This window comes from Oncorhynchus clarkii, chromosome 1, assembly GCF_045791955.1.
Source record: "Oncorhynchus clarkii lewisi isolate Uvic-CL-2024 chromosome 1, UVic_Ocla_1.0, whole genome shotgun sequence".
NCBI classification, from domain to species: Eukaryota; Metazoa; Chordata; class Actinopteri; order Salmoniformes; family Salmonidae; genus Oncorhynchus; species Oncorhynchus clarkii.
The window spans coordinates 66,512,341-66,539,448 of NC_092147.1; the positions used below are offsets into that span (position 1 = coordinate 66,512,341).

Consider the following 27,108-nt stretch of genomic DNA (forward strand, 5'->3'; position numbering starts at 1 on the left):
GTTCTGTGAAGGGAGAATTACACAGCGTTGTACAAGATCTTCAGTTTCTTGGCCATTTCTCACATGGAATAGCCTTCATTTTGCAAAACAACGTTAGACTGCCGAGTTTCAGAAGAAAGGTCTTTGTTTCTGGCCATTTTGAGACTGTAATCGAACCCACAAAGGCCAGTTGTATTGCTTCTTCAATCAGATCAACAGTTGTGCTGTGCTAACAAAATTGCAAAAATTGATCAATTAGCCTTTTAAAATTATAAACTTGGATTAGCTAACCCAACGTGCCATTGGAACACAGGAGTGATGGTTGCTGATAATGGGCCTCTGTACGCCTATGTAGATATACCATTAAAAATCTGTCGTTTCCAGCTACAATAGTCATTTACAACATTAACAATGTCTACACTGTATTTCTGATCAATTTGATGTTTTAATGGAGAAAAGATGTGCTTTTCTTTCAAAAACAAGGACATTTCTATGTGACCCCAAACTTTTGAACAGCAGTGTATATTACATTGTACATGATGAAGGAGCCACTTTGGATTTAATCCGCAATCTTTTACCTTAATGTTCTGGCATGGCTTAGAATCTGACACTGGATTCTTACATATAACTGCACTCTTAGCAGGGGAACTGTGATGGTAGGGCCAGCCTGGACAGGATCCTGGCTCTCAGCCCACAAGCCCTCACAGACATCTAAGATACTCTGTCCCAAAGGGGAACTGAACCAAACTAAGAGCAGACAAAGTAAAACAGTTTCTCCAGACACACAGTGTGCAGGATTATAGCTAGTGGGCCATTGCTATATTATTTTGTGTCATGATCACACACCTGGACGATAAGCGTTATGCTTCACACACACCCCATTCACACCCTTGATCATAATACATTAACCAGAACAATGTATGTGTTATGGTCAAGGGTGTGAATGCTGTGCATGTCCATATAGCACAAAGAGGCAGAGGCCTTTACCTAATACCCAGTCTAGTGTAAAGTAGATCTCTGTGGAAATGAAAAGCCTTTAAGTCCTTTTCATGGGGATGGAATTATCTTTATCCCCCACAGTAGCCCCTATCCATGCAATGCTGTTTTTATCAACAGTGCTGTGTTTGTGTTACCAATGATAGCTTCTCCTTTGGGTGTTGTGTTCAGCAGCTGTCCCCATTTCTCGGATCACTGACTGGAGCCTTGCAGAGGGCAGGCGTTATGGAATGTTATTGTGCATATCACTCCCTCTGCTGATTGGGGTTGGGATTACAGTCTCATGTGGTATGTTGTCTCTCCCTGTTTCCTAATGTCCTCCCCGCTCCATATGCTTCCTATTAGAAGAAGTATGGCTGTTATGGTTTTCATCTTGAATGTTTTTACAGACTGGTCTATATGCAGTTAGTGTGTCTGACGGAAGTGGCAGATAGAGTGAGAGCAGGTGACAACGGGACAACAATATTTTGTTATTCAGGGATCTGCGATGGGTATGAATGAGGGAGTACGTGGGGTAGCAGAGGAAGGATTTTATCCTGTGGACCAGCATGAGATTGGGGCACTGTGGGTTTGCTGTGATGAACTGTGTAGGGATATACTGAGCCTGTAGGTGGCAGCAATACACCATGTATTTGTGTAGTCTGCCAGAAACTGAAAGGAAGAAGAAGAGGAAGAAGATCACTTTCATTGGCTAGTGCTGCAAGTCGTGGTTCCAGCAAAGAGTGTCCATGTAGAGTGATACCAGAGGAGGATGTTGGGAGGAGCTATAGGAAGACTGTAATACATGGACAGAGTTTGATGTGTTTGATACCCTTCCATTGATTCCATTCCAGCCATTACAATGAGCCTGTCCTCCTAAAGCTCCTCCCGCCAGCCTCCTCTGATCTATATACTGGTTGCGGTGAAGTTAAGGGGGTTAATCCTGGGTCATGTCCGTATTCTGCAAACGCCGCTTTTCCTTTCTCATTTCTGCCCACGAGATGCATAGATCAGGATCTCTTGCATTCACCAGTCCAGCTTTTCCAATGGGGATGACTCATGAAAGGACAGTTATTGTGCATCGTTAATCTACTAGTTTGTTTATTTACTAGTTTGTTTAACCCAGACCTTGGATGTGGGGACTTTAATTTGCACATGGATTGGGTATATAGCTACCATGTGTTTTGTCCTCCTATAGCCAGTAGTTCTTCAGACAGTGGATCCAAGGCAGCTGTCGGGACATGGGGATTCTCTCAGCCTGATTACCACTGGACGAGATGCTACGGACAATGTAGAGGATGCCATGGCAGGTTGGCATGAGTTGGAGTGGGTGACCCACCGACCACAGTTAAGCAAAGCAGCATGTCTATTTAAAAAAAAAAAAAAAAACATTTTACTAATTTATCAGACACTTATTCAGAGCGACTTACAGTTAAGTGCATTCATATAGCCAGGTGAGACAACCACATATCTCAGTCATAGTAAGTACATTTTTCCTCTATGAAGTAGCTATCAGCAAAGTCAGAGGTAGTAAGAGGGAAAGGAGTCAAGTGCGAGTGGGCACAAGCGGGGAGCCCAGCCAACAGCAAGTTGCAGGAGTCCAGACGGAAGTTGACAAGTGCCTGGATTTGGACCTGCGGCACTTCCAGTGAGGTAGTGTCGTACTCTACAGGTGTTGTAGAACATAAACCTGCAGGAGCATGTCACTTCTTTGATGTTTGCAAAGAGCGACAGAGTGTTGTCCAGGGTCACGCCAAGGTTCTTTGCAATCTGGGAGGGGACACCGTGGAGTTATCAACTGCGATGGAGAGGTCTTGGAGCAGGCGGGCCTTCTTCGGGAGGAAGGGCAGCTCCGTCTTGTAAAGGTTGAGCTTGAGAGCCAACATCTAAGCCCCAGATATCTACTAGGCACACAGAGAGATGTGTGTCCCCACCTGGGTGTCAGAAGGGGGTAAGGAGAAAAGTAGTTGAGTTGTCATCCGCGTAGCAATGACAGGAGAGACAGTGTGAGGATATGACGGAGGCGAGTGACTTGGTGTATAGAGAGAAGAGGAGAGGGCCTAGAACTGAGCCCTGGGAGACACCAGACGTGAGAGTATGTGGTGCAGACACAAATCCTCTCCACGTCACCTGGTAGGATGGGCCTGCCAGGTAGGATTCAATCCTAAAGTGTGCAGAGCCTGAGAAATTGCCCTGCCCCTTAATCCTGGTTGATGTGACAACAATCATCTGCAAGTTATGAGCAGTCAGCAGTTCACACACCAAGTAGGCTCCTGGGAAGACAGGCAGCATTTAATGTAGATGGTCCTAGCTAGCAAAAAGACAGTGCTAGACAACAACAGATTAAGGCAAAAAAAATCCTCTAGCTATAGAAGGAAGCATAATGATACTCTTGTGTTTCTTCCAGAGGTTGAAGATGACCCAGAGACATTGGCACCACATTGTGGAGAGGGGAGGATTCCCTAACAGTGGGGGAGTGTGATGCTGCCATCATGGAGGGCATCACCGGCAGGTTTGGGGCAGTCACAGCCCTACGATGGTGAGAGAACTAACTGCTGAAACCACTGCCATGGGAAAGAGATATCTTTGAAAATAAATACTCATAGGGAAACCCACTGATAAATGTATTGTCTGTACGGTATGAAACTATGATTTCCAGCATTGGGGCTCCGGTGCGGGTGGCTTGTAGGACAGGAGCCCCCACAGTCTGCTGGTTGGGGACAGAGCAGCAGCTTTCGCCAGGGAGCAAGGCTTTACTATAGAGTCCAATGACAACATGCTGAGTGCAGTCAGCCAAGGATTACTAGGTACCAATACTCCATGGGGGAAAATGGCATGGCTAACTATTTTAAATATAAGTGACAGATATTGGTCAACTAAAATTAGAACTCATACTTGCAGGACTTGCTGGAACAGAAGCAAAGTGTCAGTGGACATGACACACCTGGTGAGAACTGAAACTTGCTTTTTAAATGTTTTGTTTATCATGATCTTCCTGCTCGTTGTAGAACATTGAGTGACAGTAAAACACGTAGCTATCAGAGGGGTTAAATGCAGAAGACACATTTCAGTTGAATGCATTCAGTTGCACAACTGACTCAGTACCCCCCCCCTTTCCCTTCCCTTTTTTGTAACAGAACTGAAAACGACTGATAAAATGACTGCTACTTGTGCAGTAAATTGTTTGGTCCTCTAAGGGGAGACGTAATCCATACAATCACATTAGTCTGGGTTGTCTATTATATAATTTACGAGTCCCTGACCTGACACCGACTGCTTTGATCTGGAATCACCTTATAATAGTCTTGATTCCCCCATCTTCAATATGAATGTTTCTCATCTCGGTTATATAACCCCAATTTCCCTTTTTTATCCCATCATTTTGATTACTGACAATTCCTGCAAGGCCTGTTGGTACAGTACAATACGTCTAAACGTGCAGTTTAAGTATTTATTAGTTCACGTCTAACACCTTCTCATCTTCCCGTTCTCAACAGGACTTATAGTGGCAGTTAGACAACATGGGGAACATAACTGTTGGTGAGGAAATTAGTGTCTTCTGTTTTTTTGTTTAGCTCTTTCTTCCTTATTATATAAGGGTGTTTTCACTCTTTAAAGAAACCAATATCAGACCTTTTTAAAGGAACCAATATAGGTCCTCTTTAAAGTGAACTCTGGGGTAAAAATAAATAAAAAAAACTCATGAACCCAGTTCTCTTTGTGGTCACACTGCCTTTGCCTTTGAATGAGGCCTCAACTATTTTTGCCAGTTCACTTCAACTACTTTGTGGACTGCGTTCTCTTTGCATTCACATTGCTATGTTTAGAAGGGAACCAATCTATTTTTCCAACATGCACTCTGGGTTTTTACAAAGTGCAGGACAAGCCATTCAATTAGAATGCGTTATCAGACAGCTAGATACACCTACTTACATTTTGGAAGCTAATAGATTGCATTGAGTTAAAATATGACACATAATAATTGTAATGAGAAGATACTATTAACATATACATTTGATTGGTAACAGAATAAATAGCATTAGAATAACTGCAGAATAAATAATGCTGTAATTGGGGCTAGTGCCCCTTGAAGCTCTCTTAGCCTATAGATCACATATTGCAAATAAATAATCTGAACTAATAACTCCATACATTTTGGAATTTCTGTGCGTCCTTGACAATCGCTAATCAATTTCCAAAAGCAGCACACGTTTTTTTTTTGCAAACCGGCACATCGTCATCTTGTCTTTTTTTGTGGCACCAATGTGAGGGTGCCTGGCCTCACCAATGGAGGTGCCACGAACCTCCTGTGGTGAAAACACCCTAAAAGACATTCATTGACTATTAATTTTCTGAATTTAGAGGTACTTCCATAGTAGCTACAGTATGAGGTCAGGTTGTAATATTATCATTCAGTGGATTTGCTCTTGTCCAATTTCCCAGTTGTTTTTACTTCAGGTGCCCCCTTCAAATCACCAGGGAGGGTGGAAGACTCCCCTATCGGGCTGTCGCTGATACACTGAACACATGGCAAGTTTACAGCTACCAAAATTAACTCAATCAAAGAACTGCACACACTGATGAACTTTTTCCCCTCAATGTTTTAGTAGCCTTTTCTGAAAAGTTGTGTTATGTGACATACTACATAATTCATTCATGTTATTGTATGTTTATTAATCCTACAAAGACTGAAGGTGTATGTAAAGTTTGAATACATTATTGCAATGTTAATGTAAACAGTCTATTTAAACCAGTTCAATATTCAATGGACAAGTGGGGCAAGAAAAGTGAATGTAGAATTGTTGGGGGGAAGAAGCAAATCATTTTGGCCTATTCCAACAACCTAGAAACAATCTCTCTTTGACCAGGATACTATCGCCTTTTCACACAACCATGTCTCCGTTTCAGTACGCTTGAGAGAAACTTATTCATAGACAATTCACCACACTCCACAGTTTAGCATCTTATGATCAATAAGAAAACACAAGAGCAAAGGAAGTGCATGTTGAATTGAAAGAGATGTGAGTATTAAAACAGACTTGTTGTTTTTCACGTGGGGGGCCACTGCAGATACAGTATGTGAACTACCCTACCGGTCAAAAGTTTTAGAACACCTACTCATTCAAGGGTTTTTCTTTATTTTTTACTATTTTCTACATTGTAGAATAAAAGTGAAGACATAAAAACTATGAAATAACACATATTGAATCATGTAGTAACCAACAAAGTTTGAGATTGTTCAAATAGCCACCCTTTGCCTTGATGACAGATTTGCACACTCTTCGCATTCTCTCAACCAGCTTCTCCTGGAATGTTTTTCCAACAGTCTTGAAGGAGTTTTTTTTATTTGTTTAACACTTTTTTGATTACTACATGATTCCATATGCGTTATTTCATAGTTTTGATGTCTTCACTATTATTCTACAATGTAGAAAATAGTCATAAAGAAAAACCCTTGAATGAGTAGGTGTTCTAAAACTTTTGTCCGGTAGTTTTATTTATATATATATATATTTTCTTTTCTTTGCATGCTCAAATATGTTTTAGATTATACATTCATATGGGTTCTTCTCTTGTGAGCCAGAGGTGATGTTGACAAAAGACTGTCATTGCCCAAGCTTTCATGCTGTTCAACTGATAAAAACAGGCAGTGTTATCAAGTTATCAAGCCATAAATCATTTTACTTTGTCAACCTTATACTGAGTCGGGTGTAGGTTTGATGTGCCCTGTGGTTAAGACGTTTGAGCAGCACCACTGTCCCATGAAATCTATCCAGCTATAATTCACACAGCATTAACCTGCCTGGAACTTGTCCTCCCCCTTACCTCAACTGACTCTCTGTCTCTCCCTCAGGAGTCATCATCCAATGAGGCCTGTCACGCTGTCCTGGATGACATCCTCCTGAGGACTGCCCCAGACAGGTGCTTTGAGGTTGGACTCATCGCCCTGAACGCGAAGGTGTCTTTTCTACTCTTAGACCTATATTATAGAAATTGAGTGGTCATTGGTATATACAGTGCATTATGTAAGTATTCAGACCCCTTGACTTTGTTCACATTTTGTTACATTACAGCCTTATTCTAAAATGTATAAAATATTTTTTTCCCCCTCGTCAATCTACACACACAATACCCCATAATGACAAATCCATTAAAAATAAAAAAACTGAAATATCACATTTACATAAGTATTCAGACCCTTTACTCAGTATTTTGTTAAAGCACCTTTGGCAGCGATTACAGCCTCGAGTCTTCTTGGGTATGATGCTACAAGCTTGGCATACCTGTATTAGGGGAGTTTCTCCCATTCTTCTTTGCAGATCCTCTCAAGCTCTGTCAGGTTGGATGGGGAGCGTTGCTGCAAAGCTATTTTCAGGTCTCTCCAGAGATGTTAGATTGGATTCAAGTCCGGGCTCTGGCTGGGCCACTCAGACATTCAGAGACTTGTTCTGAAGCCACTCCTGTGTTGTCTAGGGTGTGTGCTTAGGGTCATTGTCCTGTTGGAAGGTAAACCTTCACCCCAGTCTGAGGTCCTGAGCACTCTGGAGCAGGTTTTCATCAAGGATCTTTCTGTACTTTCCTCCGTTCATCTTTCCCTCGATCCTGACTAGTCTCCCAGTCCCTGCCACTGAAAAACATCCCCACAGCATGATGCTGCCATCACCATGCTTCACCGTGGGGATTGTGTCAGGTTTCCTCCAGACGTGATGCTTGGCATTCAGGCCAAAGAGTTCAATCTTGGTTTCATCAGACCAGAGAATCTTGTCTCTCATGGTCTGAGAGTCCTTTAGGTGCCTTTTGGCAAACTCCAAGCGGGCTGTCATGTGTCTTTTACTGAGGAGTGGCTTCCTTCTGGCCACTCTACCATAAAGGCCTGATTGGTGGAGTGCTGCAGAGATGGTTGTCCTTCTGGAAAGTTCTCCCATCTCCACAGAGGAACTCTGGAGCTCTGTCAAAGTGACCATTGGGTTCTTGGCCACCTCCGTGACCAAGGCCCTTCTTACCCAATTGCTCAGTTTGGCTGGGCGGACAGCTCTAGGAAGAGTCTTGGTGCTTCCAAACTTCTTCCATTTAAGAATTATAGAGACCACTTGCGCTATAAACGCAACAACGTCCACCTTCTTCTACATGGCATTCACTGCATACTGTGGGACATCCACTTCCATCTCCTCTCTACTCAGTCCTTCAGCTATTTTCACTGCCTCCACATAGGAGACCGGCTCGATTGCCCTGATCCTAGCTACTGCGGCCTCCATCATCTGCATATCTCACGGACTCAAGTTTTACATAAGTTGGGAGAACGACTTCCTTCTGTCTATCATGCGATTCAATCGACGTGCGTCTACCACTCCTGGAATGTTATCCCTAAACCACACAGCCTCTATGTCCAACCAAACACCAGAGATGACACCTTTAACCGGTGCCCTACTCTAAAAGTCATAGCTTTCCACATCATGCGTCAACATCTTATTGAGCCACAGAGCTTTCTCCTTTTGTGCTGTTGACACACACGAAATCAGCATCATACTGCTCCTGGTTACTCAAACTGATTCCCCTTTACCCAATTCATCCTTCAACATCTTTTAGACCACAAACGGGTCACCCAAAAACATCCTTGCTCGTGAATCGCACTCTAACCATAAACTGCAGTTCATTTCCAACTTAAGCCCTTTTCACTCCACTCTTCTTCACCATCGTCCACTCATTCTCACCAACTGTACTCGTGCCAAGAGAATCACACAATACTTCCGGTCCAACATTGCTCCTCCAGTCATCCCCTGGGACTCCCTCGCTCTTTGCTGTTAAAGATGCAGGAGTTTGTGTTCTCGAAGTAGCAATCATATTGTTCTCATTCCAGCACAGCTGTTGCTTCACCAACTTTTTATCCATTTCCTCCATTTCATCTGCACTACTTGCAGCCATTTCCCTTCCTGGTCATGTCCTGACATGCATTGTCATCTGTGGGACCTTATATAGACAGGTGTTCCCCTTTCCAAATCATGTCCAATCAATTTTAACACAGGTGGACTCCTATCAAGTTGTAGAAACATCTCAAGGATGATCAATGGAAATAGGATGCACCTGAGCTCAATTTCGAGTCTCATTGCAAATGGTCTGAATACTTGTGTAATAAATTTGCAATTTGCAATACATTTGCTAAACATTTTAAAAACTGTTTTCGCGTTGTCATTATGGGGTATTGTGTGTAGAGTGATGAGGAAAAAAATTTATTTAATCAATTTTATAATAAGGTTGTAACGTAACAAAATGTGGAAAAGTCAAGGGGTCTGAATACCTTCCGAATGCACTGTAGATACATTAAATTGCAAACAAACCAGCTTGGGTCTTTCTGTATCATTGACTCCCTAACACTAGATTGAAACCTGTCCTCTGTCCTTTTCAATGGAGTTTCCCTACACATTCTTGAACGAGGGGAATTATTCTTTGGAAACAAGTAATCAGCTTCCACATTCCAAAGTAACAGAGGGCACAGAACAATGTGACACACATGTACTGTGAAAGAAAGGGTGTCATTATTATCAGTGATTTCTTGACTTGTATCGATATTGTCAGTAATAGATAATACAACTATTGTACGTTTACAATATATAAGGGTCTAATAGTGCTGTCTGAAAATATATTTTGAAGTAGGCCTACACACAGGTATGTAGCAGACACTTTTTTCTCCCCAATCTGTGGTATAGACTTTTCTAGCTTTAGCCTGTGAAATGTTGCAGATGTCACGCCCTTCTGACCTTCTCCTCCAATAGCTTTTGAGAAGGATGCCAGGAGCTAACCTTTGATGATATCTGATGTGGCTGATCAATTTCATGAGGGAACTGGACTGTGCCTTCAGTTAATTTTGCCATCCTTACATTGTATCCCCCCCAGTGGTGGTTGTTGTCGTCCTTATTAATTTACTCATTCAAAACATTATCATGGTCTTACATTATGAGAAAGTAATGACAAAGAGGAACAATTTGTCAGTTGTTTTTTTAGAACTAATCTCAGAATTATTTTAATTAAACAATGACAGGCTTGATTTAGATTTGATTAAGTCTGATTAAGCCATATGGAGAGCAATTTATTTCTCCAGTCCAGACTGGAATTCATGCCAACATTTTGCCACGTTTCACTAATGACGTAACCTCTCCTTAGCTTTGACAACAAGCAGAAGGGGCAAACGAGCGGTTGAAACATCGACCAGCCTAGTTGCCTACATTGTCAGTAGGGCACTGTACTCATATTATTCACGGCAGAACATACTCAATATTTGACGACCCTTTAGGAACAAACTACGATTTCCGAAAATCGCTCAACTCTCTGTAAGGCTTCTCCGTTTGTGGAGTTGCTATTTCCTGGTTGGTAACGTTACTAGCAGCCATTTTGGGTTTCAGACAACTAGCCTGTTTTTGGAGGAGTACCTTGTTACCTAGTTAAATTAGCTAGCTACTTTTTTATCGAAGGAATTAGCTAGCTAAGTATTTATTTCGATTTTTCAGAGCGGAAGGGGGTGTCGTTTTATAAGAAGAGGGGATTTACTGTGACGAGTCCACGATGAATCCCGAATAGTAAGTAGCTAGCCAGCTAACGTTAACTGATCAACTGTCTAAGAAGTGCAAGCTAGCTAACTACCATTGTCACTGTTTATTGAACGCATAATAACGTTTCACACAGGTGAATTATATGTTTGTAGACAGTTGTTGTGAGTTTGCTAGCTAGTTGCTAAGTAGCATCTACCTTAGCTAGCTAGCTAGTTAACGTTACCTAGCAAGCTAGCCAACGTAACGTTACCTAACGTTCATCAGTTAGTTAACGATAAGTGCTGTTGTCAAAGGGAACATTACTTGGTAACTAACGTTACGACTTACCTTTTTACTTAACATATTATAGCTAGTAGTCTGACAATACAAGGCACGTCTGCTAACGTTACATGTTATGATTATCGTTAGCCATGCAAGTCATTATGCGAGTGTGTAACGTTACGGCAGCCTTTGTGCACTTGTGGTCAATAATTAATGTAACTAGCTTGCCTTTTAAATGACATTCAGTGAATTTGGCCCTCAAGCGGAAAACACGCAAGAGGACAGTCAGTGCCACCCCCTCTCTACATCCTGAGAGTCATGTGTAGGTCACGAGCGTGCCTGCCATATGCCATGCCTCTTTCAACACACTCATAGGGTTGTTTGGCAAGTAATGGTTTGTCTACTACTACCATCCCTCCATTCAGGTTGGCAAGTACCTGATTACTGTAGTTTAGGCCTATAGGTTTCTCTTTTGTGATACAGCTTTTGTATTTCAGCTCAGTACTGGCATGACTGAACATCTGATTTTAAATGGTATTTACAATATTAAATTCTGATGACACAATCTAGTGCATATGACTTTGCATTGAAAGGGTAGCCCTTTCCTTCCTTTTTTTGACAGGCACACTATACTATTGCCTCCATTTATAGCCATTACAGTTATTACTTTGAAACGTCAAGGGGTATGTTATTAATTGTAAGTCAGTTGCTCTTGAACTCTTAAACTGTGTGTAGCATCACATTTTTTTGGTCACATACACATATTTAGCAGTTGTTATTGCAGGTGTAGCAATGCTTGTGTTCCTAGCTCCAATAGTGCAGTAGTATTGTAACAATTCACAACAATACACACATGTAAAAGAATGGAATTAAGAAATATATAAATATTAGGATGAGCAATGTCTTGAGTGGCATTGAATAAAAAAACAGAATACAGTTCATATGAAATTAGTTAAACAGTATGTAAACATGATTAAAGTGACCAGTGATTCCCATCTCTATGTACATAGGGCAGCAGCCTCTAAGGTGCAGGGTCGAGTAACCGGGTGGTAGCCGGCTGGTGATGGCTATATAACAGTCTGATGGCCTTGAGATAGAAGCTGTTTTTTAGTCTCTTGGCCCAGCTTTGATGCACCTGTACTGACCTCGCCTTTTAGATGATAGCGGGGTGAACAGGCCGTGGCTCAGGGGGTTGAAGTCCTTGATGATCTTTTTGGCCTTCCTGTGACACAGGGTGTTGTAGGTGTCCTGGAGGGCAGGCAGTGTGCCTCCGGCGATGCGTTGGGCAGACCGCTCCACCCTCTGGAGAGCCCTGTGGTTTGCGGGCAGTTCCAGGTGGTGATACAACCTGACAGGATGCTCTCAGTTGTCCATCTGTAAACATTTGGGGCCATGATGAATTTTTTCAGCATCTTGAGGTTAAAGAGGCACTATTGCACCTCAGTCTGGTGAAGATGGCTGTTGCGCCTTCACCACACTGTCTGTGGGTAGACCATTTCAGATTGTCAGTGATGTGTACGCGGAGGAACTTGAAGCTTTTCACCTTCTCAGCTGCAGTCCCGTCGATGTGAATAGGGGCGTGCTCTCTCCATTGTCTCCTGAAGTCCACGATCAGCTTATTTATTTTGTTGACATTGGAGAGAGGTTATTTTCCTTGCACCACTCCGCCAGGGCCCTCACCACCTCCGTGTTGGCTGTTTTGTTATTTTTGGTAATCAGACCTAGTACTGTTGTCGTCTGCAAACTTGATTGAGTTGGAGGTGTGCATGTCCACATAGTCATGGGTAAACAGGGAGTACAGGAGGGGGCTGATCACACAACCTTGTTGGGCCCCTGTGTTGAGGATCAGCGTAGTGGAGGTGTTGTTTCCTACCTTCACCACCTGGGGGCGTCCCATCGGGAAGTCCAGGACCCAGTTGCACGGGGCGGGGTTCAGACCCACGGCTCGAGCTTAATGATGAGCTTGAGGGTACTGTGGTGTTGGAGGCTGAGCTGTAGTCAATGAACAGCATTCTTACATAGGTATTCTTCTTGTCCATATGGGATAGGGCAGTGTAATGGCGATTGCATAATCTGTGGCTCTATTGAGGCAGTATACAAATTGAAGAGGGTCTAGGGTGTCAGGTAAGGGTAGGATTTAATAGTCACAGTGGAAACATTCCCTATACACTTCCTGATAAACTCAGTCACCGTTTCCGTGTATACGGCAGTTTTATTCTCAGAGGCAACCCGGAACATATCCCAGTCCGCGTGATCAAAACAATCTTGAAGCGTGGATTCTGATTGGTCAGACCAGTGTTGAATAGACCTTAGCACGGGTACTTCCTGTTTGGTTTTCTGCCTATAGGAAGGGAGGAGCAGAATGGAGTTGGATGGAATGATCTGATTTGCCGGCAGGGCGGGGGAGGGCCTTGTAACCATCCCGGAGGTGGGAGTAATAATGGTCATGTTTGTGTAGCGCGAGTACTACAGGCAATTTGTTGGTAGAACTTCGTTAGCGGTTTCCTCAAATTTGCTTTGTTGAAATCCCCAGCCACAATAATTGCGGCCTCGGGATATGTAGTTTCCATTTTGCACAAAGTCCAGTGTAGTTCCTTGAGGGCCATTGTGGTATCGGCTTGAGGGGGAATATACAGTGCCTTGCGAAAGTATTCAGCCCCCTTGAACTTTGCGACCTTTTGCCACATTTCAGGCTTCAAACATAAAGATATAAAACTGTATTTTTTTGTGAAGAATCAACAACAAGTGGGACACAATCATGAAGTGGAACGACATTTATTGGATATTTCAAACTTTTTTAACAAATCAAAAACTGAAAAATTGGGCGTGCAAAATTATTCAGCCCCCTTAAGTTAATACTTTGTAGCGCCACCTTTAGCTGCGATTACAGCTGTAAGTCGCTTGGGGTATGTCTCTATCAGTTTTGCACATCGAGAGACTGACATTTTTTCCCATTCCTCCTTGCAAAACAGCTCGAGCGCAGTGAGGTTGGATGGAGAGCATTTGTGAACAGCAGTTTTCAGTTCTTTCCACAGATTCTCGATTGGATTCAGGTCTGGACTTTGACTTGGCCATTCTAACACCTGGATATGTTTATTTTTGAACCATTCCATTGTAGATTTTGCTTTATGTTTTGGATCATTGTCTTGTTGGAAGACAAATCTCCGTCCCAGTCTCAGGTCTTTTGCAGACTCCATCAGGTTTTCTTCCAGAATGGTCCTGTATTTGGCTCCATCCATCTTCCCATCAATTTTAACCATCTTCCCTGTCCCTGCTGAAGAAAAGCAGGCCCAAACCATGATGCTGCCACCACCATGTTTGACAGTGGGGATGGTGTGTTCAGGGTTATGAGCTGTGTTGCTTTTACGCCAAACATAACGTTTTGCATTGTTGCCAAAAAGTTACATTTTGGTTTCATCTGACCAGAGCACCTTCTTCCACATGTTTGGTGTGTCTCCCAGGTGGCTTGTGGCAAACTTTAAACAACACTTTTTATGGATATCTTTAAGAAATGGCTTTCTTCTTGCCACTCTTCCATAAAGGCCAGATTTGTGCAATATACGACTGATTGTTGTCCTATGGACAGAGTCTCCCGCCTCCGCTGTAGATCTCTGCAGTTCATCCAGAGTGATCATGGGCCTCTTGGCTGCATCTCTGATCAGTCTTCTCCTTGTATGAGCTGAAAGTTTAGAGGGACGGCCAGGTCTTGGTAGATTTGCAGTGGTCTGATACTCCTTCAATTTCAATATTATCGCTTGCACAGTGCTCCTTGAGATGTTTAAAGCTTGGGAAATCTTTTTGTATCCAAATCAGGCTTTCAACTTCTTCACAACAGTATCTCGGACCTGCCTGGTGTGTTCCTTGTTCTTCATGATGCTCTCTGCGCTTTTAACGGACCTCTGAGACTATCACAGTGCAGGTGCATTTATACGGAGACTTGATTACACACAGGTGGATTGTATTTATCATCATTGGTCATTTAGGTCAACATTGGATCATTCAGAGATCCTCACTGAACTTCTGGAGAGAGTTTGCTGCACTGAAAGTAAAGGGGCTGAATAATTTTGCACGCCCAATTTTTCAGTTTTTGATTTGTTAAAAAAGTTTGAAATATCCAATAAATGTCATTCCACTTCATGATTGTGTCCCACTTGTTGTTGATTCTTCACAAAAAAATACAGTTTTATATCTTTATGTTTGAAGCCTGAAATGTGGCAAAGGGTCGCAAAGTTCAAGGGGGCCGAATACTTTCGCAAGGCACTGTACACGGCTGTGACTATAACAAAAGAGGATTCTCTTGGGGGGGGTAATACGGTCAACATTTGAGATATTCTAGGTTGGGTGAACAAAAGGACTTGAGTTCCTGAACATTATCACAATCACATCCTGAGTAGTTAATCATGAAACATACACCACCGCCTTTCTTCTTTCTGGAGAGTTCTTTATTCCTATCTGTGCGATGTACTGAGAACTCAGCTGGCTCTAGGGACAGGGACATTATATCCGGAGAGAGCCAGGAGATCCTCACCCTGAGCTCGTCTACTTTATTGTCCAGGGACTCAACATCAGCGAGTAAAATACTCGGAAGCTAATAATGTAAGAAATAACGTACAAAGAAACAAAATACTGTAAAGTTGCTTAGGACCTAGGAGCCGAGCTGCCATGTCTGTCGTCGCCACCTTCACCTTGTTGGCTTACTATTTTTGGAGTTCCACTCATGAACTTACACCTGGACAATGGACATCCCATAGCCCTATCTTATGTATCGTCTTGGCTAATCCATCAACAATTACCCCAGCCTACACAATTGTGTAAATCATTACAGTTTAGCCTAATTGTCCTTTTGCTGTCCAGCACTTTTGCTTTAGTATGACAATAACTAACTACCAGAGAGAGATCATTGCCTAGCAGAGGTCATTTCCACTCTCGCACTATTGTCCCCAGCCCTTACACCTCCTTTAGCATCTTTTGTTGCAGTGTGAAGTCCTTCCACACTGCTTCCATGGACTCAAATGCACCTGGTCAACCAGACAAAACTGTATTTTGGGCTTCTCTGAGTTCTCAGTTACTAGCCTAAATATTTATTTGGCTACCCAGTTTCTAGCCTGCAGAAAACAGGCTACATTTGTGTTTTTGCAGATCACTTGCTTTCATTAGGCCTTTCCTTTCCCTAACAGAAGCTCTAGCCTATCTCATCTGCTGGAGCTGAGCTTCTGATTCACAGACTGTTAGGGCTTGGCTGACACGCTGTGACTCTCATTGACCTCTGTAGTAGTGAGGAAAGGGAACCTCTGGTCTGATCTAAACCCTGCTTTTCCTAGACACCTCTTATTAGACTGCCCTCCCCGATGAGAGACTGAGATAGGAATGCTAAAATTGCACTGTTTGATCCTGTGGCGTTTGTAGAATTTTGTGATTGAATGCCACAGTGTGTTTGCATGTGTTATAGGTATGGGTGTTTTCAAAGGAGTTTTAAAGTCGAATGTCATGTGAAAGTCAAATAATGGTGGGTGGTGTAATGTGTTTGCAGCATACAAAGTATCATTCAATCCGACTTAAAACAAACACCGACTGTGATAGAGGAGAGGGATGGACAGGTTTTTGCTGTAGGCTTTTCCCTCTCCGTCTTGCATGACCAGTCAGCGGTACTACTAGCCTTTCATAGAGGCTGTCATTATCCTCAACCATCTGCTTAACGAAGAGGGCATGACTGGAATTCATTCCAATGGGAGAGGAAAGGGACAGGAAGGCAGGAAACTGGGCTGCATCAGAGCTTCTTAGCCTTGGGGCTGGGTCAGATCACACCAGACTAGAGCGTCGCCTAAGTTCTTCCGAACCTTCCTTACTTCCTTTGACTGTACTACTGGAGAGACTGGAGGGGGATCTGAAGTCCAGCTGAACTCCCCTTTGCTGTGGAATGCTTAATCAGCTTCCAGGAGTTTCCGTACATTTTTCTGTTTAGCCTAGCTGTATGGCACAGCCCATGTCAAATAAAAAACAGCGTACAGAGTGGAGGGGGTTGAAAGAGCGAGAGCTCTCTGTGTGTGAATGCCTCGGTTAGAGGTAAACATGAGTGGACAATAGCTGTAGCCTATAGTTTGCAAGAGTTTTTTTTTTTACTGGTCTGACCTATTTAGAAAGGGAAGCATTAGTGTAGCCTAATTCACAGGGTTGGGAGTGGGACAGGATGTATGGACTGTTGATGCTCAGAATTTTGTTGTCGTGTATCTATCCTACTGGTGTTTCTGCTCATATAAATGAGCATAGCATGAATTGGTGTATTCGAGCAAGCAGAAATGGAGCAAGGAATGGTGTTTTAGAAGTTAGGCTGATTTGTTTTTTTTTTGTTGCAAGATTAGTGTTTGGTAAGCTGCGGTTGCTATGCTGTTATGCTTTTTTAGTTCTTGGTACAAGCCTATTTGACATGAGGTCCAATTAGTCATGTTTGTGTGTCTGTTTTGTGTATCTCATAACTGACCAAGGTTAGCAGCACTCTGAAATCTGATCTGTTGAACTACAGGGAGCTTTGGCAAACTCTGAACAATGGCTCTGTTGTAACCGCTCCTTAATCATGAATTGTCTGCCCTCAATTAAAGTAGGCTACTTGGTGAAGTCAGGCACAGGCCTACTAAGTTGGTAGTGTATTCTGTTGAACACGCTATGCTGTTGTCAGTCACAGTGCAGTCTTTACCTCTTTTAAAATTATCTTGTCTGTGTGTGTATCACATGAGCACTGAAACATTGACCCCCCCCTTCCCACTGACTTGTATTTCCTTATGTGGTTTTGCTGACCATGCACAGCTCAGTATTGTGAGGTTTAATTTAATTTGCCTGTAGAAAACTATTTTCTGTACCAACAACTATGGAAGTTTGTGTTGCTGTGTGGATTGAATTGGCCTGGTTTCAACTTGTGTGTGATTGTCTATAAATGGGTTGGCGTGAAAGAGCTTTTTAGGCATTATGTAAGTGTCATAAGACATCACACATCCTCGCTGCTGATTGTGTGGTGGTGAGACAAAAATAGTTATTCTAAGAGTTTGTCCAATGCAGCATCTTGCCTAACGCAGTGAAATCAATAGGCCTTACAGCAATGGCATCTTGGAATTGTCTGAAGCATGACCACAATTAGATCTCTTCTGGTGATATGGTGAAGTGTGAAGAAAGGCACTACATTACATTACTGTAGATCCGGGTTAGATTGCCGCGACCAGGGGACCCATGAGGCGGTGCGGCGAGCACATTGGCCCAGCGTCGTCCGGGTTTAAGGGAGGGTTTGGCTGACCGGGATGTCCTTGTCCCATCGCTCTCTAGCAACTCCTGTGGCAGGCCGGGTGCATGCACGCAGTCCAGTTGGACTGCGTTTCCTCCGACACATTGGTGCGGCTGGCTTCCGGGTTAAGCGAGTAGTGCGTCAAGAAGAGGTGCGGCTTGGCAGGGTCGTGTTTCGAGGGGGGCTGTCCAACTTCGCCTCTTCTGAGTCCGTACAGAAGTTGCAGCGATGGGACTAGACTGTACCTACCAATTGGATATCATGAAATTTGGAAGAAAAAGGGTAAAAGAGTTGATCCGTGAGACACATTTTGACAGAAGTACCAAAAGTAACAAAAAAAGATTATAGAGTATTGAACCGTTTAATGTTCTAGTATGGGAAAAAGTACAGAAGTTTCTGTGTACTGTGCAACACTAATTAGAACATTATTCCCTTTCACGCCGAGGCTTGTTGGTTGTTGAAAGGAAGAGAGCTGGAAAGATTTTAAATACATTGAGGAACTATTGTCACTCTCAATGGCTGTAAAAACAGACTTTACTTGCTGTTTGAGGTGAGGAAAAAATGTACTTTGAGAAGCTCCACAGCTCATTAGTGTAGTTAAGACAAATACTATCAGACATCCCCAAATGGGCACATTTATGCATTTGTGAGCTGACCAGGTAGCCTAGGCTTACTTCTATGCGTAATTAGGTGCGCGGTGTCCTTATTCAACAATGACAGAAGCGCTCCAAACCAATGGCGATGCATAAATTTACAACTCGTAAATGGAAAGAAATGAACCAAAACTTGTTTCTCAAGTGTCGTAAGTTGTGATCTCTGCAAACAACATGTACAATGAGAATGGTAAATGACTGTAATAATATATAGAATGCATTAGCAGAAATGACTGTTATCAAACATTTCAGATTAGAAATGATGGTAAATGTACTACTGGTGATTAGGGCAGGGAATTACCAAGGACCTCACAATACGATATCACAATACTTTGGTGCCGATACGATTTGTATTGCTTTCCTTGCGATTTGATACTGTGATTTATTGTAACTTTTTTTTGTGATTTCAATGTTCCAAACATATTGCTCATCGTATGTCTGCTGCAGAGGGACAAGAGAGAGCCATGCAAAAATAAGTTTTGATCAGTCATGGAAATAAGTGTTGAAAACAAATTGGCTCCCTATTGGGGGGGGTGTGTAATGGGGAAAAAAAAGATGTTGCACAAACTATGAAGGACCAATACTGGAGTTTTGGTTCAGGTACAGCCAACTAGGGCAAAAATATTGTACAAATGATATCCTGGTATGTAACTATTGATTTTCCCCCACTTCATTCACTACTGGTGATACAGTGCATCCAGAAAGTATAAAAGACCCCTTGTCTTTTTCCACATTACAGGCTTATTTTAAAATGGATTAACTAAAAATATTCTCATCAATCTACACACAATACCCCATAATGACAAAGTTAAAATATTTTTTGTGTGTGCAAATGTATTAAAAATAACACCTTATTTACATAAGCATTTTTGCTATGAGGCTTAATTGTGATCAGGTGCATCCTGTGTCCATTGATCATCCTTGAGATGATTGGAGTCCACCTGTAGTACATTTAATTGATTGGACATGATTCGGAAAGGCACACATCTGTCTATATAAAGTCCCACTGTTGACAGTGCAAAAACCAAGCCATGAGGTTGACGGAATTGTCCGTAGAGCTCCGAGACAGGATTGTGTTGAGACACAGCTCTGGGGATGGGTACCAAAAAATGTCTGCAGCATTGAAGGTCCCCAAGAAAGTACTGGCCTGTCATTTTTAAATGAAATAAGTTTGGAACCACCGAGACTCTTCCTAGAGCTGGCCGCCCGGCCAAACTGGAAAGTCACTCTGACAGAGCTCCAGAGTTCCTCTGTGGAGATGGTTGTCCTTCTGGAAGGTTCTCTCATTTCTGCAGCACTCCACCAATCAGGCCTTTATGGTAGAGTGGCCTGACGAAAGCCACTCTTCAGTAAAAGGCACATTACAGCCCGCTTGGAGTTTGCCAAAAGGCACCTAAAGGACTGACCATGAAACCAAGATTGAACTCTGGCCTGAATGCCAAGCGTCGTGTCTGGAGGAAATCTGGCACCATCCCTTACGGTGAAGCATGGTGGTGGCAGCATCATGCTATGGAGATGTTTTTCAGCTGCAGGGACTGGGAGACTAGTCAGGATTGGGGGAAAGATAAACGGAGCAAAGTACAGAGCTATCCTTGATGAAAACCTGCTTCAGAGTGCTCAGGACCTCAGACTGGGGCTAAGCTTCACCTTTCAACAGGACAACGACTCGTAAGTACACAGCCAAGACAATGCAGGAGTGGCTTCAGGACAAGTCTCTGAATGCCGTTGAGTGGCCCAGCCAGAGCCTGCACTTGAACCCGATCGAACATCTCTGGAGAGACCTGAAAATAGCTGTGCAGTGATGCTCCCCATCCAACCTGACAGAGCTTGAGAGGATATGCAGAGAGGAATGAGAGAAACTCCCCAAATACAGGTGTGCCAAGCTTGTAGCGTCACACCCAAGAAGACTTGCGGCTGTAATCGCTGCCAAAGGTGCTTCAAAGTACTGAGAATTAGGGTCTGAATAGTTATGTAAATGTGATATTTCAATTTTTATTTTTAATACATTTGCTACAATAACTGTTTTTACTGTGTCATTATGGGGTATTGTGTGTAGATTGATGGGGGGGGGGGAAACAAATCAATTTTAGAATGAGGCTGTAACGTAACAGTGGAAAAAGGTCAAGGGGTTTGAATATTTTCTGAATGCACCGAATATGCAATTGATAGACACTAACAATCAAAGGACAAACAGTTCACACAATCAAATTATGAAATAATGAATGCACCCTACTTGGAGGGAGAGCACATTCTGGCAAGAGATGCTCCTTGTGCAGCTTACTCCCTTCTTCTTGACTCAACATTTTAAAATTATACCCAGGACACATTATCTTCAAACATACTGTAGTCCTAAGGAATATTCCCTGAAATGGTGTCACGTCCAAAGCATTAGCCATTTATGGAAAACCAATGCAATTTCAAAATGAATTAAATTTCACTTATTTGATCAAATGTATCAAATTGCTTGGTGTGCCAAGGCAAATACCCTCACGGCAAGTGTGTCTTACGTTGCCAATGCCTGTTTAAGAGTGATGCCATCCCCGCTGCCTCCTCAATGGATTAGTCCACTGAGACGGGCGGGACTCAGACTGGCGTGCCATGAAATAAAAATATATATATTGGCGACCAGTCGAGTAAATGGGGGTCAGCCCTAAAGCTAAAGCTGTCTTCTGAGTTTAGAGTCCCAGGCTTGACAAGGCTATACTTTTGTTGAAACTGTGGAAAGTCTGGAATCCTGTTTTAAAACAAGGTTGTTAAAATAAATAAAAACTTTACTCCTCTCTCCACAGTGACTATTTATTCAAGCTGCTCCTGATCGGTGACTCTGGTGTCGGAAAGTCATGTCTTCTACTCCGATTTGCAGTAAGTGTCCTATTGATTCGTCCATGTCCTATAAGTGTCTCATAGCCATTCATAAATTGCTCGCACTAATCACTCATTAGCTGTTCATAGGCTGAACCAGTCATATTAATAATGATGTCATATTAGTGCACTGCTTTAGTATTCAACTTCTATATTAATACTCATGTATGTTAATTTTACTTATCTTGTTTACTCTCCTATCGCGGTGAATGGTCATACTTTTGATTCCTTTTTTCTCTCGACTGAAAATGTATGAAAGGGTTAAGGATTTGTACTTTTTCACAGACTCCTCTCTCTCTCTCCACAGGATGACACATACACAGAAAGCTACATAAGCACAATTGGAGTAGACTTCAAAATACGAACTATAGAATTAGACGGAAAGACCATTAAACTTCAAATCGTAAGTGTTTCATCTTTGTTTTTCTAATATGGAAAGGGAAACTTCCAAGCTATACTAACAAGTATGCCTTTCTGCATCTGGCCACATTTGTACCATGGAATTTCAGAAAAAATGCCATTGTAGGCATTCCTAAACAGAATCTAACTCTAGATTGTTCATCAAATATCGCAAAGGCAGAGGCCTCCTACATTATTAAGACACATGGTTGACTAAAATTGTGATTTATCGATTTAGAAATATCATTCTCTCATCTGTTTTGAGGTGCTTGCGTGTGTTCTTATTTGTCACATTTGGTGAATGTGCGATAAAGCAGCATCTATTTGCAGGGTGTCTGCAGGTACTTCATTTAATACTTTAAGACTTATCTAAATTAAAGGCTGTAAAATGTCTTATTTAAAAAAAGAGTTTAATGGTCCAGGGAACACTAGTGTTTCTGCTACGTTGTGCAGCTGCTTAATGTGATGAACAAAACATATATATTATAGCCTACAAGCTAGGTTGCTTTTCAATGTTTGAGTTTGCTCCCACTGCTAGCAAAAAGAGACATTGTTGGCCTCAACCTGTGACATTCTAACAGGCACACATGACTTAAGTGGCCCTGTTACCAAAGTAACCTTAAAGGGGCAGCTAAATATTTTTGTCTGATATTTTTGTTAGAATACTCACAGGTTATTAAATTAAATTGAACCGTAGTCCACATGACTTTTTACTAATAATACATTCATTGTTTTAGAAACATTACTAAGCATGACCATCCTTTTTTTTGTGTGTGTATTTGTGTAATTATGGCATCAACAAAAAATCTGGTCTGGAAAAAATTGGGGTGGCTGGTAGATGTTTTAAATATTTTTATGTACCTGCCACAGTGGCTGGTATACAAAGTTTGTTTTAGGTCCTGGTAATACAGTTGAACAGTTGAAGAGAGGATGTTCTCAGCTTTGTGCAGGCATATATATTTTTTTCTCAGCTGTCTGTTTTACAGCTGGAATATTAACATGGATTTGAGATACGGGGCGTGTGAAATGAGCATTGGGCATTAAGCTATGACAGTAACGTTTTTGTTAGGACAATAATAATTACTGATCGATTAAAACATGGCTACTTCCAGTGACAATTATAGTTAGAGGTAGGGATGTAGCTAATGTGTTTTGAGTTTCCACTTACCCAGCTGGTGAATTAGCCCCAAATATATTAGTCTATGATATTAGTGCACATAAAGATGTAGGCAAATTCATCTCTCTTTAACTACAAATACTGAGTCCTATTTTAACAGTAAACTAGAACAATCGTCTAATTGTCAAATTCATGGCAATAACTGGTTTAGGTTGCAGTGCACATAATATCTTGAATCATGCATTCCTGCTTAGATTAAACAAGATATTTGAATACCATCTCAGTAGTCTATTGCACTACTTTATTAAAGCACTGTGAATGCCATTAAAAATATGGGGAAATTAGCAGGTTTGTGGCGCACGAAGCCCTCAAATTGTTATTAAATTGCATTTCAAGTTGCACTAAAAAGGTATTTTAAAATGTCTTCAATTCAACTTGATGAAACCTGCAGATACCTTGTATTTGGCAGTGTGTGTGGCAGCATCTATTTGGCAGAGAGCCCATGTGTTTGGCAGCCCTGTATTTATGACTGACTGAATATCTCTGCTGTGTATTGACGCTGATAGTGGGACACGGCGGGGCAGGAGAGGTTTCGCACAATCACATCCAGCTACTACAGAGGAGCCCACGGCATTATCGTAGTCTACGACGTCACAGACCAGGTCAGTCTGTCTCTTTTAGCACAGTCAATCTTTAACTTGTCACTGTGTTTGGGCTTTCTGGCTTCTTTTTCAGAATTGAAAGTCAGGAGTGCAGGTGAATTAGTATTTTGACAGACTTACCTCACAAATATATTGCCTACCCTGATGTGTTGGTTTTGATTCTCTTTCTTCTTCTAGGAGTCCTTCAACAATGTCAAGCAGTGGCTACAGGAAATCGACCGCTATGCCAGTGAAAATGTCAACAAGCTATTGGTGGGGAACAAGTGTGACCTGACCACAAAGAAAGTGGTGGATTACACAACAGCAAAGGTAAGGGCTTTTAACCAAGACAACGAAGACAATGGGTTATCAGATGGAGCGGAATAATACCTGTTTCCAATTAACTTTTTGAAAAAATGGTGTAGAGCTGTGGTTACCAAACTTTTGACTTGAGATTTTGTTGAGGCCCTCAAACATTCCAAATGGTTTTGGACACAGTCAGGTTTCTACAACCGAGGAGTAAATTAGTAGCAGTAATAGTCTACAGTCCTGTCATGAATGCAGCAGCTCCCCTAACCCTCTCTTGCCATTCCTTTCTCTGCAGGAGTTTGCAGACTCCCTGGGCATCCCCTTCTTGGAAACGAGTGCCAAGAGCGCCACCAATGTGGAGCAGGCCTTCATGACCATGGCTGCTGAGATCAAGAAGAGGATGGGGCCCGGGGCCACGACCGGAGGCAACGAGAAGTCCAATGTCAAGATCCAGAGTACGCCTGTCAAACCTGCCTCGGGGGGCTGCTGCTGAGAGAGAACCCCACCAACACCTCTACCCCCACCTCAAGCACCCCCCTCTAGCCTGTCAGCCCCCTCCACCTGGCCCCATTTTCCACCATGCCTAACCATAACCGAGAGAGGGAAAGTCTGATAGAAGTTGTGTGTGCGAGAGGGAAAACAAAATGAAGTTGCCTGAATTTGTACTGTAGCCGCACTACCAAGAAAATAAATCATTATCCCCCCTCCCTTATTGCCCTGGTAATTGATGATTAGTAGTACTTTCTAGGCAATCTGTTAGCAGTCAGATGGACATGTCCCTCACTGGCCCCCTCCTGGAGAGGCTTTACCCCCCCACCCTTCCCCGGACCACCTCAGAGACAACTGATTTTGTTTGCCCCCTCACCCCCGCAGTTAACGCCCCCCTCTGTGTGCAGGGTTAGGAGAATAATGTGTGTGTATCTCACTGCATTTCTACGTCGGGATTGGTCTGTGGTCAAATTTAATTATGTTTTCTATTCTTCTGTCCCGTCTTTTTTTCTTTTTCTTCGATTTCCTTTCCTGTTGGTTATTTTACTGTTTGTGTCGGCATGTCTCTAAGGTGTTTATTCGCGAATATGAGTGTCAGCCAACTGCACAAGTCTCTCACTGTCTCGTGAAAAAGTACTGAAAAATATACCAGTACCAGTCAAGCGTTTGGACACCTACTCAATCAAGGGTTTTCATTTGGACTATTTTCTACATTGTAGAATAATAGTGGACATCAAAACTATGAAATAACACATGGAATCATGTAGTAACCAAAAAAGTGTTAAACAAATCAAAATATATTTTATATTCTTCAAAGTAGCCACCCTTTGCCTTGGTGACAGCTTTGCAATGTTGGTATTCTCTCAACCAGATTCATGAGGTAGTCACCTGGAATGCATTTCAATTAACAGATGTGCATTCATGGAATTTCTTTCCTTAATGCGTTTGACCAAATCAGTTGTTGTGACAAGGTAGGGCTGGTATACAGTTGATAGCCTATTTGGTAAAATACTAAGTCCATATGTCAGGAACAGCTCAAATAAACAAAGAGAAATGACAGTCCATCATTACTTTAAGACATTGTCAGTCGATCTGTAAAAATTCAAGGAATTTGAAAGTTTCTTCAAGCGCATTCACAAAAACCATCAAGCGCTATGATGAAACTGGCTCTCACGAGGACTGACCCAGAGTTACCTCAGTTAATTAGCATTAACTGCACCTCAAATTGCAGCCCAAATACATGCTTCACAGAGTTCAAGTAACAGACACATCTCAACATCAACTGAGGAGACTGCGTGAATCAGGCCTTCATGAATTTTGAATTGCTGCAAAGAAACCACTACTTAAGGACACCAATAAGAAGACTTGCTTGGGCCAAGAAACACGAGCAATGGACCTTAGACCGGTGGAAATCTGTCCTTTGGTCTGATGAATCCAAATTTGAGATTTTTGGTTCCAACCGCTGTGTCTTTGTGAGACGCACAGTAGGTGAACCGATGATCTCCGCATGTGTAGTTCCCACCATGAAGATGTGATGGTGACACTGATTTATTTAGAATTCAAGGCACACTTAACCAGCATGGCTACCACAGCATTCTGCAGCGATACTATCTGGGTTGTGCTTAGTGGGACTATCATTTGTTTTTCAACCGGACAATGACCCAAAACACACCTCCAGGCAGACCAAGAAGAGTGATGGCGTGCTGCATCAGATGACCCAGCCTCCACAATCACCCGACCTCAACCCAATTGAGATGGTTTGGGATGAGTTGGGCTGCAGAGGGAAGGAAAAGCAGCCAACAAGTGCTCAGCATATGTGGGAACTCCTTCAAGACTGTTTGGAAAGTCATTCCTCATTAAGCTGGTTGAGAGAATGCCAAGATGTCAAGGCAAAGGGTGGCTACTTTGAAGAGTCTAAATCATGGTTACTACATGATTTAATTCTACAATATAGACAATAGTAAAAAATAAAAACCCTTGAATGAAACTTTTGACTGGTACTGTATATATGCTTATGTATATATGTATGATCTGATTTGCTAGTTCTGTAGACTTCATTACATTATCTGAGTAGTCTTGACTTCATTTCTGAATTAAATTTGTGGCTGTAGGCAATTGTAATTTTGTTGCTCAACATGTCAGATTTAAACAATAAATATTGTACTTCCAGACTGTATGATACAGAAAGATCTGTCTGCGATTCTTGGTGGAATATGTAGAAACATTTTGTTTTAATTATTTATTCTACATTTATGGCAAATAAATTGCACCAGTAATTTAGGATTGGTTTGCAAATGGGCCATTATTACCTGTGGAATATCTTCATTCAGAATTGCATATATAAAACTGTTCTTTTTTTCATAATTATGGCAACTAAATACAGTTTTAAAATAAATCTGTTCCCATTTCTCTAGCACCGTTTACAGAGTTCAGTGTTGTTGCTGTATGGATGTCTTTTTTTGTACAGTGGTAGTGGTCTGTCCAGATATCATTCTACGGGTCAGAATAGAATGCCTATGTGTCCCCTCAGTACACCAACTGCTCATTTCAGACTTAAGGAAAAGGTCAGAGATTCACAGTTCCTTGGATCTTACAATATGCAAGCCAC

General features: G+C 42.2%; 1 protein-coding gene and 1 pseudogene across 1 annotated transcript; both read left to right on the top strand.

Moving 5' to 3' along the window:
- Window positions 1-1,462: 1,462 nt before the first annotated feature.
- On the top strand, window positions 1,463-5,469 carry LOC139407947 (N(4)-(Beta-N-acetylglucosaminyl)-L-asparaginase-like; annotated as a pseudogene).
- Window positions 5,470-10,083: 4,614 nt separating this feature from the next.
- On the top strand, window positions 10,084-26,913 carry LOC139410687 (ras-related protein ORAB-1). Its single transcript, XM_071156093.1, has 7 exons — window positions 10,084-10,280; window positions 10,458-10,526; window positions 21,473-21,545; window positions 21,853-21,948; window positions 23,628-23,723; window positions 23,901-24,032; window positions 24,307-26,913. The coding sequence occupies exons 2-7, from the start codon at window positions 10,513-10,515 to the stop codon at window positions 24,502-24,504; spliced, it is 609 nt and encodes a 202-aa protein (XP_071012194.1). The 5' UTR covers window positions 10,084-10,280; window positions 10,458-10,512; the 3' UTR covers window positions 24,505-26,913.
- Window positions 26,914-27,108: the final 195 nt, after the last annotated feature.